Source organism: Cavia porcellus, unplaced genomic scaffold (assembly GCF_034190915.1).
Source record: "Cavia porcellus strain 051 isolate PalLab524CR breed Dunkin Hartley unplaced genomic scaffold, mCavPor4.1 scaffold_1, whole genome shotgun sequence".
In the NCBI taxonomy this organism is placed as follows: Eukaryota; Metazoa; Chordata; class Mammalia; order Rodentia; family Caviidae; genus Cavia; species Cavia porcellus.
The window spans coordinates 76,176,253-76,193,309 of NW_026947484.1; the positions used below are offsets into that span (position 1 = coordinate 76,176,253).

At 35.7% G+C, this 17,057-nt stretch overlaps 1 protein-coding gene across 3 annotated transcripts in view; it reads right to left on the bottom strand.

Moving 5' to 3' along the window:
- Zng1a (Zn regulated GTPase metalloprotein activator 1A) overlaps positions 1–15,687 on the bottom strand; it is an 88,744-nt gene extending 73,057 nt beyond the window's left edge. The window contains exons 1-4 of one of the 3 annotated variants that reach the window (XR_010048011.1): positions 9,442–9,717; positions 6,832–6,918; positions 4,595–4,691; positions 3,354–3,445 (exon numbers count right to left, since the gene is read on the bottom strand). Coding sequence is in view for 2 of the 3 variants with exons in the window: in XM_003472271.5 (XP_003472319.1) it covers positions 3,354–3,445; positions 4,595–4,691; positions 6,832–6,918; positions 9,442–9,595 (430 nt within the window). In the remaining variant the exon portion in view is untranslated. Of the gene's footprint in view, positions 1–3,353; positions 3,446–4,594; positions 4,692–6,831; positions 6,919–9,441; positions 9,718–15,609 lie in introns of those variants that run through there. The other 2 variants (XM_063250288.1, XM_003472271.5) reach the window with 2 other exon arrangements.
- Between the last annotated feature and the right edge of the window lie 1,370 nt (positions 15,688–17,057).

The window sequence follows — 17,057 nt, forward strand, 5'->3', positions numbered from 1 at the left end:
AAAAAACTTAATGAATAAGTTTCTCACCATTTCCACATTCGGGAGAGAAAGTCACTTTCTAGGCCTGAGAGAAAAACAAAAGGTCTGGGGTACAGTGACGTCTCCACACAAGGTTATACTGATGTATACTCCAGTAACTGCACTCCCAAGAGCGAGACATGGAGTATTTTTAGAGAACAAAAGCTAACAGTCACATTGCCTCATTCGGATTTTTAGGTTATCTGGTTTTCCTTTGCTTCCCTTTCTCTACTCCCCAGTAATATCCACCTTTTAAACTGGGACTCAAGAAAAATATGAACAGATAACATGGGTGGAGTATTACACAGAATTCTTCATCACTATATCTAAATAAATAAAGTACTCTGAGCTTCCCACATCAAGCATAAATGCATGCACATGTACCAGAGCAGAAAAAGCAAACATAAAAATTAAAGTTAGGACAGAAAAAATACTGAAAAATTGAACAGAGCACACACATAGCATAGAACCCATTCTGGAAGGAAAAATAAAGCAAGAAACCAAAAATAATACCTTTAAAGAAACCAAAGGACTTCTTTATAACAAAAAATTTACAAGTAATGCAATCTTAATTTAAATAAAAACAAGCTTAAAGGAAATAAAAAACACAATAGTATAAAAAGATAATGCTAAAGAAATGTGTAACCCATTACTGAACTGACCTGCTTAACTTCATTTGAAAAAGTAAGGAACAGAAGAGACACCAGTAGAAGCATAACTACTGACAAAAAGAAAGAAAAAAGCAGAGCATCCAATAATTTGACAGAAAAATTATTCATGGAAACAAGGAAAATGTCCTCATAAGAACTAACAGTACATTGTACTTCAAGAAAAATGTATCTTGTGTATTACTGAACTTTAAAAATAAAAAAAAAAAATTTCAGGCATTTTAAATGAAAAAGTACGTCACTTTCCAGGTGGAGAGAGGAATCCAAGTTCTACAGTAACACGGAATGTTCCAACATAATAAAACAGTGCCCATAAAGTTATTATGTAAGTGTTTGTTTTGAAAGGATAACTGCCAAGTTGTATTTCAGGAATGCCAGACAGGCTCAAACATTAAAGAAAAGAGCAAGCACTGAAACTTAGAGAATGTCCTATTTACAAATTCTGAAAAAATGAGTAAACACTAGACAGGAAATTCAGCCAATCAAAAAATACTAAGAAATTATGCTGCAATTTGCAAAGTACTAAGGGAAAAAAAACTATGACCCAGAAATTCTATAACTAACCAAATAATCCTTTGAATAGTAAAACAAAAGACAAATATTCTCAAATAAGGAATGGTTTATGTCAGTGGTCCCCAGGCCTCATGTGTTTGCATTATGCATTTGTGATTGGTTCATTGTCTAGTGCTTATTGATGGCATCAGTGCTACAGCCACATAGGGGTGGAGCCAGGATGTGATGTAATGGCAAGAAGGAGGTGTGTCTTGCTCTTTTGCCAGTTTCCGCCTTGCTATTGGCAGAGGCCATGAATTGCAGCCCTGCCATGCCACCCTGCCTTGGAGCCAACTGAGTATGGACTGAAACTTCCAAGAACGATAAGAAATAAACCTTACCTTTCCCAACTTGGTGCATCAGGTATTTTGTCTCAGTGACCAGTAAAAAGTAACTAAGACAGGAGCTATGCAAAAACTCGGAGAATACAGCATCAAAAACTTGAAATTACCTGACCATAAAATTCAGTTTAATCAGGAGATAAATTGTTTTGTTTTTCCGTGGTGCTATAGATGCAACCCAGGGCCTTGCACATACCAGGAAAGCACTAAATCACCCAAAGTCGAAAAATGTATTAACTCCAGGACAAAGAAGAGAAGGTGCTGATAATGAGCATTAAACTACTTAAATACAGAACAAAAAATTATGAAAGAATGTAGGTATTAAAACTTTGACAACATAAAGAATACAATCCAATAAAATTAGGAAATGGAACAAAGCCAAGAGTATAAGTTGCTCATCATTTATGAGATCGCGTCAATACTCATTTGAAAATTGAAGTTTAAAAACGTTTATATTCTTTGTAATTTATTTTTCCTCTTTAATTTATATCTTCTATGGGGGAAAAGCATATTCCTTCACTTACTCTTCAGTTTCTCTTTCTTCTGCTACATTCAAGTAAAAGTAAATTAATAGTTATTAAAATACTATGCATATTTAGACAGCTTTCAGAAGTACATAGAGCAGGGCTTTCCAAACTAATACTAGTAGAAGAATCACCTGGAGAACTTACTAAAAAGATTCACTGTGCTTCACCAACAGACACTGATTAACTAGACTTGCACTGGTCTCAATAACATGCTTTTGTTTTGTTTTGTTTCATGTCTTCCTCCAATATAGGGATCAAACATAAGGCCTTACCAATGAACTACAACCCTGTCCTTTTTTGCTGTTATTTTGAGTCACTAGGCCCAACCATGTGATCCCCTAACTCAGCCTCTCACAGTCTTAAGAACACAAATCTGTTCTACCAAGTCCAGCTAATAGCATGCATTTCTAACAAGCTCCCAGCTGAGATGAATGCTGCCATTCAACATACATCATGGAGCACTATCATAGAGATGTCTGGAGTGAAAATGTATTAACTGGTACTTCATGGTAGTAATACAGGATTTTTGAACTTCTCTTTTACTTTTCTATTTTTGGTACTATTTAATTCTTTTATAATTTATCCACCTTTATCCAAACAATAAAATCATTATTCTATAAAACATTAGAAGAAATATTAACCTATTTTTAATACTTACAAATGTACAAAAGCTTTCTGAGATCTTTTTCCTCTCAAAAGTATCAAGTTTTTCTCTATAAAATGGCAGAAACAGACATGAATTCTATTTCTGAAACTATTATTTACTATTTACAGCCAGATGTGGTAGCACATCTAGGTAGTACACACCTGCAGTCCCAGCACTTTGAGACGGAGGCAAGAGAATCACAAGTTCAAGCTTCACCTGGACAACTTAGTGAGACCTCATCTCAAAATACAGGATAGAGGGCTGGGGATTTAGCTCAGCGGCATAAGCGCCTACCTTGCAAGCAGGCAGTCGTGAGTTCGATCCCCGGTACCGGTAAAAATAAAAAAGACAAAAAAAAAAAAAAAAAACACAGGATAAAAAGGGCTGGAAATCAAGAAATAAAACTTCAAATCCTATTACCAGCTTAAAAGTGCCAAGAAGCACTCTGAGTGTTCATCTGATACAAGCTAGAATTTTCCTGTTGTGAACCAAAAAGTTTAAATCTAAAGTAAAGCTTTAGTATTTATTTTAAATGTCTCTGATACATACATTCAAAATGTCAAAGATTTATCTTGTGGCTATTAATAATGTCACTTCTTACCAGGATCTGCTAATCCAGTGGTCTCTAACAGTATGTAATCAAATTTCCCCTTCTTCTGCATCAAATTCTCAATAGCCCTAAGGCCACTGTCCCTAGAGAAGATCAAAACATGCCAGTTGATTACTCAAATATTTTTAAATGATTATTATAAACACTTCACAACATATTCAATAACATAAAAATATCTTTCAGCATGTGAAAATGTAACTCTTTCCTAAACATCTAACAAAATGTCTGTCCGATATTAACCAGTAAGGAAAATGAAATAGATACATATACAGATAAGTTAAAAGAAATTATGTATATAATGAGTTAATACTTTGACTTGTTAAAATTGAGTATTTCTTATTTTTAATTTTCTGAGAAAAAAGTCATCCAAAATAATAAAATTTATTACTTATAGTAGTTACGAGCAGTATCATTAAATACTATTTAGTTCTATCCTGAATCAGTGAACAATTCTACTCTGAGTAATATCTATTTTTCTTACAATATCAGAAATTAAGGAATACACTGTACCACGTTTTGGTTGAGAAAACCAACATTAAGCCAGGAGTGATGGTATGCTCTGGTAATCTCAGCACTCAGGAGGCTGAGGGAGGAAGATTACCACGAATTCAAAGCCAACCTGGGTTACAAAGCGAGACCCTATCTCAAAAAAACAACAAAAAAATTCAGTTATTACTTCATCCTACTTAATACACTTGATTCAAACATGTAAGGTAGTACATGATGCAGAAAAAATTTAACGCACTAGAATACACAAAATCAATAGTACATGTAGTAATTTTCATAGTTTATCCAACAAATATTTTAGCTGCCACTATCTATCAGGTATGGGGTATATGTGTTGTGTATTTGTGAGAGACAGACAGACAGACAGGGTCTCGCTATGCTGTTCAGGCTGACCTTGAACTCATCATGCCACCCAGGCTGGCCTAAACTCGTCCTCCTGCTTTAGCCTTCCCAGTGCTGGGATGATAGGCATATGCCACCATGCACAGCATGTCCTCTTATTAAAGAAACCCTGACATAGAAAAATATTCTTCAAGCTCAATAAGAGGACAAATGTGTTGAACAGGAAAAAACAGTTAGAAATACTTTAAGAAAGTAATTCAAAATTTATTTCTTAACTAAAAATACATTTAAAAACTGTCTAAATTCAAGCAATTTACACAGAAAAATCAAAGCTTGAATACATATTTCTAGTAAACTAACAAGCAGAATAAATACATTCCTACTTCACTGAACAGCAGAGGCAACCATTTCCAAGTTCCAGCCACTCTTCATAGAGCTCCCCACCTTGACTCACAGCTAAGGATTTCTCTACTGCACTTCCTAAAAAAATAACAGGAGTTTTAGACCATTTTCAAGCCAACCAAAAACAAACATGAAGGTTTTAAAAAAGTAACTTCATTGTAGAATTCTTATTCTTTCATTCTATCCATTTGGTCTTAAAATTGAAATTATAATACTTTAGGTTATTTTTGCCTTTAAGACGTTTTAAATCTCTAAAAAGGCGAACTCAAAATTAATGAACATACATACTTCTTGAAGCCTCTGACTTGCTAATTCCAATTTCTTAATAAAGTAACTACATTGAAAACATTTTCCCTTGCGTATAGCCAATTTTCTAGATAGACTACAATGTTTTACATATTGCTTTTTATATGCCCTATGAACTCTTATAAAATTGTCTTATCTATTTTTTTCCTTTCAATATTCTTCTAAATTGATTGGCTTTTTTGGACAGATTACACAGTATTCCCAGTATGAATAAACATCTTGGTTCATTTGGAAGGTTTCAGCCAACGTATCATACTCTCATTTAAAAATTAAACTTTTAATCAAATACACAAAAGCTTCTTATTAATGCTTACTTGGAAAGAAGCATATATAAGATGTTTGTAACAAGAATGATTTTAAATGCTTTAGTTAGCCTGCATTAAAGAAATACACCAGGGCTGGAGCTGCAGCTCCGGGCTAGAGCACTTACCTAGCATCTGTTCTGGGTTCAATCCCCAGAACAAAAAAAGAAAAAGAAAAAGAAAGCAAACAATATACCAAAGTCAGAGAACAGTTCTAAAGTTCAGTAAAACAAACAGTAAATGCAAATGTAGGAGGGGCAGTTTTTCATTTATATATTTTCCATTCATATTTCAGCGAGGTGATATAAAGAGCTTTCAAAGGAATGTGAAGGACAAAACTGAAAAGTACTCCAAACAACCAAGAAAAACAGAAATAAAATAGAGCAAATGTAATCAGTGAGCAAGATAAAGTTAGTAAGAAGTTACGAAAAAAACTGTTTCTAGAAATCTCAGGATTTCAAAGGCGCTGGAGGTATAGTTCAGTGGTAGAGTTCTTACCCAGCATGTATGAGGCCTACCACTGCAAAAAGAAAACAAAAAATAAAGAAGAGAAGAAAGCTTACCTATATTTTGTCTAAAAGAATTGTTCTCTTTAGTCCACTAGGTCCAGAAATCAAGTTTTACTAACATGTATTCCATTCTGCTCATCAAACCTAGCTCTTTTACTCATTTACAACTGAAAAATTTACAACTGAAAACATAATACCTTTTAAAAAATGTTTCTAACAGAAACCGTATTTTTGGTAAAAAGTGAAATTTTTTTGAACTTCATACTTATGAAGAAAAATTCCTATAAAAGCAACCAAAATATTATGTCTAACACTGATACACAGATATTTTACTATACTTCAATATTAAAGCCAAAACATTGAGAAGTTAAGCACATACATTTTTTTTTCTTTTCTCTTTCTCTTTTTCTTTTTCTTTTTATTGATACTGAGGATCGAACTCACAACCACCTGCTTGCAAGGCAGGCGCTTATGCCACTGAGCTAAATCCCCAGCCCCAAGCACATACATTTTTACTAATAATCTGAGTGCTTGAGGATGGAGACTAGATATTTAAATTTTTTTCTTTAGCATCAGGGATTTAACTTATGATCTCACACTTCCCAGGCAGGCGCTGCACTGCTGAGCTATATCCTGAAGCCCTTAACTTATTTCTAAATTCTTTAGTTTTAACTGCTTTACAGATAACATTCAAGGTGAACTTGTATCTGAAGCATTTCAAATGTTTTTCATGAGCTGTAACACACAATATGTAGTCATTACAAAAACACTTTTTAGTTGCTAAAAACACTTTCTTTCAAATGTTTATAGAGTTTTACTTCAGAAGTCACTTATTTTATGTAAAAATCCAAATTGATTCTCTTAGCATGTTAGCATGAAATCCAAAGTTACACAAAATAAAATTTTATAGAAACCATTATTCCAGTATGCCAAATCCATACAAAATAAAACTTGAAAGAAATTGATGTTTTCAAAGCTATCTACAGCAGCATGTTAACATTATGATACCTTCCATTCTCATTTTTAAATAATTTCAATTCACCAATGGAATAAACTGTCCTATAAGTTCTTGCAATATGACACTTATTAAATTCTACTTACCTTCACCAAATTCATTTAAAATAACTGCTATTCTTTTACTATGTTGCTCTGTTAAAATGTAGTTCAGTAGTGTTGTCTTCCCAGCACCTACAAAATATATATATAAAGCAACAAAATTCAAAGACTAATTTTAAAGGTCATAAAAAACGATAGTTTTAAAATTCTAATGTTTTTAAGCCTCTATGTGGGATTTTTCACGTAATACTCTAGTATGGTATACACACAGGTGTGTCTAACCTTCAATCTGTGAGACATATGTGGCCTGGGACAGCTACTAATGGGGCCCTGTAATAATATATGATTTTTATACCTAATAAAACATATTTTAAAAGGAAATTTTGTAAATATATACATTAACTATATGTTTTTATATGTGGCCCAAGACAATTCTTCACTTAGTACAACCCAGGCAAGCCAAACAGTTGGACACTCATGGTTCGAGGGATTCCAAAAAAGATTAAAGCAATCTTTCAAAACTACTCTAACATCCTTTATAAATGCTTCATTTAAGTATTTACAAATAATCCTACAAGTTCAATCAGTTTTTCTTCAATCTGACTAGTGTTCCTTCTTATATCATAAGGGCATCTAAAACTTCTATTAATTAAGGAATCAATGAAATAATGACTTCTAAGAAATAAAGGGTGTAATTTTAAAAATGTAAAATATGCAAATCCTTTTATATGATGACAATGTTTCTAAACCAAGAATATTTGGTTTACATCCCTAAAGTTTACATATAGAGACCTTTTATTTCCACATAAATTAACCAGATAGAAATTCAGACTACATGGCTACTTTTAGCATGCTTAAAATAATCCATAGAAACTGATTTTTACAAAATGGAGAATAGAATTAGGAAGTGTTAAGACCAAATAGAATTTAGAAATACATATTCATAAAGCTATACTGACTCAGTCCAGTAGGTGGCATGTTAAGCGTAGTACTGTATATTCTTGTCAAACAATAAACATTTTGTGAATCAAACTAAGCTTTTTAAAGGAAGAAAACCTTCACTTCACAGCAGCATTGTTCAGTTATATGAATAAAGAATATTATTTTCTTAGTGACTTTATTATAAAAGTGTGACTAAAGTCTTTAACTATACATAACTTATGCACTGTGACTTAAAAATATCCCATTTAAATGAAAAATGTATGTCAAAGGCTCATGGCCATTAATTCTGTTCAAATCCTCCTCTTTGAACATACTTCTTCCATCATTCTTCCCACTTTCTAAAGCAGTTCTGAAAAGTCTTTTATGTCTTTAGTTGCACTGTTGTGGCTGCCTCTGGATGTCCTGAATCTATTCAAAATGTTTACCTCACAGTTGATTTGATTTTGGGGAAAAGCTAGAAGTCACAGGTTGCCAGACCCAGTGACTATGGTGGCTAAGGACAGACACATCATACTGTTTTTACAAGCCTGATTTTCTGCAGTACCATTCACCTCGTTTTTGAGCTCATTTGGTAAAGACACAAAAGACTTCTACAAGTGCTTCAGAAGGTGGCAAGAACAATGGGTAAGTGTATTCAAACAGAGGGAGAACATTTTAAGGGGGGCTGTGGCAATGTGTCTTGCTGTAATAATTTTTAAACATTCATCATTAATCATATATTTTGATTACACCTCTTCATGTCTGCCTGAACACACTGCAAGTTTTGTAGGTATTGTATATCTTGGAAAGATTTAGTAAGCGTTGGAGTATTAATAGCTGCAACATTTAGCCTACATTATTTTAAAAGCTTTTGAAGAGATGAAAGCTTATGTTTAGAGTGATTTATGAAGTCCAATATTACAGAAGGGTGAAGTAAAGACAGAACAGACTTTAAGAAGCCAGAGCATTGAGGAAAACCTTAAACAAGTGTAAAACAGAGCTTCTCAATCAGTAAAAATTAAAGACAGATGTAAATGTAAGAAATCTTCTAATTGAATTACTAGAGCTTAAGAGAATTATGTTTTGAAGAAGAAAGACTTTAAAACATAGGTCATTCATTCAAAAGTATCTACTATGGATCAGACGACCACACGTATGCTGGGCCTCGGACGAAAGTGAGCACGCCAAAGACAATGGCTGCCTCCATGACACTTAAAAATATTACAGGAGGAGATAGTGGTGAATTTAGACGTATGCGGCAATTATGTGATGGTCCATTCAGCAGACTACTAGATGATATGAAGAATCGAAGAGGGGCATCTAGCCAAATAAGTAACAGTAAGAAGAAAAGTATCCCAAGGGAGCTAATATACTTGGCGTCCTTTAAGAAGTAAGTTAAGTTTAATGTGCTGAGCCGTCTTTTGGCAGTCTGCGCTGGTTGCAAGAGCCAGATCATACAGGTCCTTGTAATTCATGTTAAGGAATCTGAACTTTGATTTGTCAGAGGTCTCACGGATAATTAAAGAGTGGGTGCAGGCTTCAAAGCTTTGTTTCAAAACACGAAGCTAACTTCCACTACTCAATGGAAAGGCAATCCACAGGAGGAGCGAGTGACCCAGTTCCTATTTTAAACACGTTTGCTCTCGGCCACAGGGCCCCAGTACCTAAGGCCAGAGACACCAGCAGCCCCCAAAATCTCAGCTCGCGGCATTTTTGACCGGGATGATTAGTTACCTAAATACCCGGTGATAATTGTGACTGGGATCTTAGCGCCGGGGCCAAGCTTTTCCTCTTCCTCTCTGTGCTTCGTCTCAATGGGAACCAATTCAGGACAATCCTCCTCGGCTAGTTCCTCTTCTTTATCTCCAGCTACAGCTGCAGGTAACATTCCGCTCTGAAGCACGCCTCCCACTCAGCGCAAGACCCGTGACCAAAACGCCCAGACGCTGCCGCGCACGCCAAACGCGCCTCGCCTGGCCTGTGTCTTGACGTCATCACACCGCGACGCGAGGCGCTCCCTCCTGCGATCCGGATCCCTTACCTGGGCTCCCTGCTGGGGACAGACCCGCCCCCTTGGCCACGCCCCCAGCGGATCAGCGGAAGCTCCCGGGGGCGTTCTTTAGGGTCGGAGCTGGGTGTCCTGAAGGCCCTGGACGTAGCTGCTCGCGGAAACATTCGCTATCGCCTCTCAGAGCTCGCGGAGCTCTTTAGCAGTCTCTGTAGCTGCTAGCTGTTGCTAGGCTGAGGTCAGCCCGGTTTGGGGTTGGATGGCCTGACCTTAACAGCTCCCATGAAGCATACATCGATTTTACAAACTTGACATTTTGTAAACTGATGGAAAAATTTTAAAATTCATAATGCAAGATTCTGAAACCAAAATTTTAATTGTATTTTATTTTCTGCATATGGGTAAACTGTAGAGCTCATTGTCTTTAAGTGATTTTTATTATATATAATTATTTTTAAAATGATCCTGCATCACTTTTATTTTTATTTCTCATGATTTATTTGAACCTCAGTTCACTTGAGTTCATCATATTTGTTGGCTCATGATACTGTCATCACAAATCCTCGGAAAGACTTCTTTTGTATATATTTATAGTGAATTTCTTTGATCCTATGCCAAATCCAAGAACATTTAAGTTGCACCTGTTTTTTCTTTTTTTCAAGTTGCACCTTCTTATGTGGCCCTTTTCTATTCTAACTGATAGCCTCTTTCCTGGGATGGTAATCACAATTATAAACAGGTTCTGAATTGCCACTAATTCCCTTTTTCAAAAGAAATCACATATATATGCACTTAGGCAACATGTTTAATTTTGTTCATTTAGCGATTTCACAGCAAGAGTACCATATATAGTCAGGAATTTAATATACTTTTAATCCCACTATTTAACTATATTCTATTGCGCATCTATGTGTACTTTATTTATTCACTTCCTGTCAATTGTTTTCAGTTTTTGCTGTTATGAGCAAAGTAGCTATGAAAATTTTTCCTGGCATCTAGTTTCTCTTTCAGGTCTGTGGAGCACTAGAATTACTGTTCCTGGCTGTGACACAGCCCTTGAGGTTCCTTGGATGAAGGACTATAAGAGGATGAGAAAATGAACAAGAGACAAAGCCGGGGTCAGATGGAGCCCTTACTCTCCAGATCAAGGAAAGGAAGTGCCCCCTCACTGCAGGGGCATGTATTTATATAATTTAGCAATGTAATGTCACATGACATCCTGTTCTGGCAACTCACTGTTTGGGTGGTCTCAGGGCTAGATGTTCTCTGGGCCAAAACTACTTTTTTACACTGCTCACCTGCCATGTTTTTTGCTCTTGGGATGGTCTTGCACATGTGGCCAGCTTCCAGCTTCAGCAGCTCCCAACAGTTCCTTAGGTTATCCGAATGTAATATTGTACAAGACCAGGCACAATTATCTTTTCAAGCGTTTGTATAAACTCACACATTTCACGAACAATTTATGAAATTTCACTGATTTAAATGTATTAATGAACATTAATTTTGTACTAGTTCACTTAGTTCAAAATAATACTTCAGTGTGGTCTTCATTTGTATTTCCCTTGTCTCTAACAAAGTTGAACTTGTCTCATGTGTTTTAGACATATTTAATCTTAGAACAACCTTAAGAAATGTTGTTATCCCACCTTTACCATAAGGCACAGCAAAGCTGCATTACTTGCCAAGTTAGATCATAAAATCTGTCTGATGCAAAGATCATATTTTTAGTAACTATCCTGATGCTAGTGAATGGTTACTTCCTTCCTTCTATGCAATTTCACATAAAATATACTGTATATTCCATTTGTTCTACTGATGTGGAAATATATCTTGAAACTATTCTTTGGTGTAACTATCATCCCTATGGAACACAGTTGTGTTAGTCAATTTTCTGTCCCTGTGACAAACTATGAAAGAATGACAAAAGAAGGAAAGGTTTTTTTTGGCTCACAGTTCTGGAGGTTTCAGTCCATAATTCCCTGGCTCCATTGCTTTTAGTTCTACAAGAAGTAAAAACATTGTAACCGTTAAACTTATCAAAGTAATTGACTGGGAACCTCCTAAGAAAGTAGAAAGACATGCTCCTGAATAGGTCATAGAGGGTTATCTGGGTGTATTAGTCAACTTTCCTTCCTGCTGGGCACAATAACAAATACAACTTGAAAGATGAGTTTAATTTGGCTCACAGTTAAGGGAATTCAGTTCATGGTTGGCTGACTCCAAGGCAGAAACATCATGGTGGAAGGAAATGGTTACTCATTTTATAGCAATCAAGAAGAATGGAGGAATCAGGAAGAGAGATATATTCTCCAAAGGCACAGGCCTAGTAATACTTCTCTTCCCCTCAGATCCCGTCTCCTAATAGCACATTTAGCTCTGAACTCATCAATGAATCAACCCACTGATGCATTCCATAATCCAATCATCTTCCAAAAGCTCTACATCTGAACTCATGAGACTTTTGGAGGACATTCTAATATAAATTATAATACTTGGGAAGTCTATACTATTACTTCTTCTCTGGTGCTTTTTCCCCCACTCTGCTTGCCTGCCACCTTAAAGTGGGCAGTTTTGCTCTGCCGTACCCTTTTGCCTTAATGTTCCTGCTTTGGAACGTCTGATCATAGTCTGAAACCATGATCCAAATAAGCTATTTCCTCCTTTAACTTATGGGTTTTGAGTATTTGTCCCAGAAACAAAGAAGCTAACCAATGCAAGCATCGTGGCAGAAGGGCATGGCAGAGCAAAGCTGTTTACCTTGTGGCAGCCAAGAAACAAAGACAGAAGAAGGAACATGAAAGAAGCTATGCCCTTCCAGAGTATGTGCCCAGTAACTGTCTTCCTCTCACTAGGCCCCCACCTCCTGAAGGACCACACCTCCCCATAATCTATTCACTTACTACCCCATCAGTGGAGCAACCTACTGATTTAATCAGGGCCTTCATAATCCACTTATCACCCCACATCCCCATCACTGGACATTGCTGCATAGGAACCAAGCCTCCAAGCCTTTATGAGCCTTTGGGAAACATTTCATATCTAGACTACAACACCAGCAAAGAGAGAGGGTTTCAGCAATGCAAATGAACTTACTATTATACTCAAATACATTATAACTAGGGAAACTGAGACTTAAAATGCCTTGCTCAAGATCACATAGTAAATGGTGGCTCAGTGGCTTGTTCCTGCTTTGCCTCATATTAAATTCCATGCTAATCTAAGGAATCTGCAAACGTTATTTTGTAAAATTAGATAGTAAAGATTTTAGATTTCATAGGCCAAAAAGAAAAGAAAATTCGAGGACAGCTTTGCATAGTGGCAGTATCCTAGCCAGTGAGGCTTATTCAAGACACCATTATTGCTAATTGAAAATTTGAGGACATTCTATAATATTTAAAATTGAATTTAAAATATGTCTTTCACATCATAAAACAATAGTCTCCCTTTACTTTTTAACTTGCTAAGAATATTAAAACTATTCTTAGCTTTTAGGGTTTGCAGGGAGCAGAGGAGCAGACCACAGCTGCCAATTCTTGATGCAATGTTTTCTTAACTTAAACTAATAAAACTTTATAAACTTTATAAACTGGAACTTCCATACTGTTTCCAAAGTCAGTTTAGATTTCATCACCTTTGCAACAACCTTTTGCCCTCAAAGTATTACACACCACAAGTACCGTGGTACTAATAATACTCAGAGGACGTTCTTTGCATTGTAGTAGGAGTCCCACTAGGAAAGAGAAGGGTAGAGCAGATAAGCTCTCAAGCTGATGATTCCAACAGCTCAGGTTTGGTAAAACAGCCCCAACATATACCATTGGGCTTAATTCCCCAGTTTTCCCCACTGCTGCATTTTTTACTCTTGACTGTTTCTGTTGGTAAAAGAAAGAGTAAGCATCATCTAAATCAGTAAGTATCTAAATCAGATGAAAGCCAAAAATAATCCCAACTTGTTTCTTTTACTCTCTCTCCCACTCTCCTCTTCTCACCATCTATTTGTCTTTCTCTGCTCCTCCTCCATCTCTAATTTTTGCAACTTCCTACAAAGGCAAGAACACTAGTAGCCAGCAGTAGCTAGTGGTTTTAAAAAAAAAAAAAAGGAAACTGAAGGTTTCAAAATCAATCTAGTTCCTCTTATCTAGCTGGGCAAATAAATAAATTTTTAAAGTATTTTTTGAGAACTTAATGTATATTACATTATTTCATATTTTTCATCGGGTGCATGTGAACTTGTTGAGAACATATCTAAAAACCAGGGACTAATGGCTTTTATTCTTGTGACTGCTTTGGTAGAAGGTAGAATATCAATATTCAACGACTATAAACATAAAATAATATTTCCTCTCCAGAACACAGAAGGTTACTGACAGATGAAATATGTACATTTGGCATTTTCAGGGGGCATGACTCATTTCAGTGTCTGTCAATAATATTGCTTGAGTCAATTATCTTTTGGCAGTAAAACCATGCTGCTAATGTCTTGGCTTATGGCCACTCGCTTGTAAGTCAGTTTCTTATAAAATTTTTAAAAAGAGAAAACACTATTCAAAACCCGCAGGCTGACCTACTGAATGGGGCACTGTCTGTAAAATAACTTCAAGCAAAGAGAATGGATTGAGCAAAACAAAACCTGTTGTGTAACGAGTTATGTTGTAAGAGTTTAGGAGATGGTATAAATAGTACTCTCTTCTCTTGTCAATAGAAACTTAAAATTGACATTTGTGGCTTTAACTCTGACTTTCTGGTTTTTATAGTTTTAAGGAATTGAGCTCCAAAAGCCACAGGCACCTGCCCATGATTTCTTAAAGTAAATAAAAGACATAAAAGCAAATGAAGTATCTCCATTTTCTTCCTAGTACAATTCTTCCAGATACCCTTAAAGACTATTTAATTGCACTTAATTGAAATTCTACATCATAGGTAAAATCAGTTTCTCCTGATTTCAAAACAAGTGTCTTTTGAGTCCTGCCTTTCAATTTATCACTGTCTTTTTGTGTCTTTAGTCCATTTGCGCTGCTACAACAGAATGTCTGAGTCTACAATTTATTAATAATAGAAATTTATTTCTAACAGGTCTGGAGACTATTGAATCCAAGATCAAGGCTTTGATGAGTTCCATGTCTGATGAAGATTTGATATGTATTTCCAAGATGGTGCCTCAAAGGCTGTGCCATCCAAAGTAGACACATGTTGTGTCCTCACCTGGCAGAAGGGACAGATAGAAGGGCCAATGGTCCCAACAGTTCCCTTTCAACTCTTATAAAATCATTAGTCTCATAACTTAATCTTCTAAAAGTCTCCCTGCTTAATATGATCACACTGGTGATTAAGTTCCAACGTACAAATTTTAGGAACCCGTTCAGACCATAACAGATACCAAAGTTTCACTTAAGCAGAAACATTCATGAATTCTTTTCTTGGATTAATTTACTTCCTTTCTGCTTCTTTAGCATTTCCTTTTTGCCTTTGAGTCTCAGTGTAGACTGCTGCAAATATATTTTTAGTGCAGGTTCAAGCCGCCCAGCCACTTCCTTCTCTTCACTTATTTCAAATCAACATCTTTTGACATACTTATTTTTCCTACAAAGTAACTTCACATTATTTTTCCAGTCTTTCTGAATTATGTTTATGATAATTCAGTTCCTAAAGTAGGGACTCTATTGCCCATCTTTAATTAGAGCAGTACCTGCTTTTCAAGGCAGGTGCGTGGCCTCCAGAGAAGACCATTACTAGTCTGAACGGGATATGGCCATGTAAAGAAGTTCTGACTCATGGGCTATACACAGAAGTGTCATGAGGTAGCTTCGTGGAACCTAGCATCTGTCTTCATTTCTTTTTTTGTCCTGCTGCCCAGTATGCAGGAGTGAGAGCTGGAGCACATCTTGATTACTTACACTAAGAGCCACATCCTGCAGGATGTAGAGCAGGGGACCTGGAAGCAACCAGCATACTGAAGACTTCGTGGAGTGGAGCTGAAAAAACAGGGAAAAACAGGGAACTTATATGTTGCCTAGATTTCTTTCATCACACACTCCCGACCCAGCCACCTCCAAAAAGCCCCACTTATGAATGCTTGAAGCTTTGGGGTACATCTAGATTCAAGGCATGACAACTTGAATTAAGTGTATTCAACTGATTTTAATATTAATTTTATAAGTTCCAGGTTACTTACAAATTTGTATATTTCTATGCATATGTATATTTCATTATATACTGTATTTTATAATGAAGCTCATGTTTTGAATTATGTATTGTATCCATAAATTTACATGTGTACTTTCATATTTAATTTTGTACATTTAACAATAAATCATAGTGAGTTTGGGGCAGCAGCGTACAATACAAGGATTAAAAACTCACTGCTGAGTAACTGGTAGAAAAGAAATATATGGGTATATATGTTGCATGTTTTTCTGATCCTGAGGATTGAACATAGGATCTTCACATGGAGATACACCCCAAGCCCTTTATTATTTTTCTTATTTTGAGACAAAGTGCCTTAAATCACTAAGTTGCACAGGCTGGGCTCATACTTGTGACCCTTGTGCCTCAGCCTCTTAGAGCACTAAAATTACAGGTGTCCACCACAATGCCAAATAATTTCACCTTAATTTTAGTGTTGCTTTGTGTTTATGGTACACTTTAGCAATTCACAGGCCTAAGCAGCACTGCTAGAAATTATTAATAGAATAATAATCCATGTCTTTTTTACACCAGGATGTTTCCTTTTATTTTATGTAATTTTATTGATGAGACACTGTCAATCACAAAAGCTATGAATGATGACAGCAGTAGATAATTCAGCTTTGGAGCACTTATTTACACATAAATAAGTTCAATACATATGTAGAAATGGTACTTATATAAATAAATACACAGAATTATGAGAAAGTAAACAGTTTGTTAACATGATTTGTCATTAGAGGAGAATAGGGAAGGTAACGTAGGTGATAGACAAAAGAGGGAAAAAAAGAAAACTCCATTTTAAAAGTAGCTTTATAAATAGAATGTATTATGCTGGAGAAAAGACAACCTCTTTAATAAATGCTGGGGAAACTGGATATTACGCATAGAAGACTGAAACTAGATCCATATTTTTCATGTGCTAAACTAAAATAAAAATGAATCAAAGACATGGATATCAAAATGGAAATATTTAATCTGTTCAAAGATGAAATAGGTGAAAATTTTTGAGGACATAGTCATAAGGAATTTAAAAAAAAGAAAAGAGGATCCCAACTCCTAAGAAATAACATTAAGAATCAATGAATGAGATCGCATCAGGTTAAAAACCTTCTGCTCAGCCAAGGAGATGACTAATAAAGCGAAGAGGTAAATCACA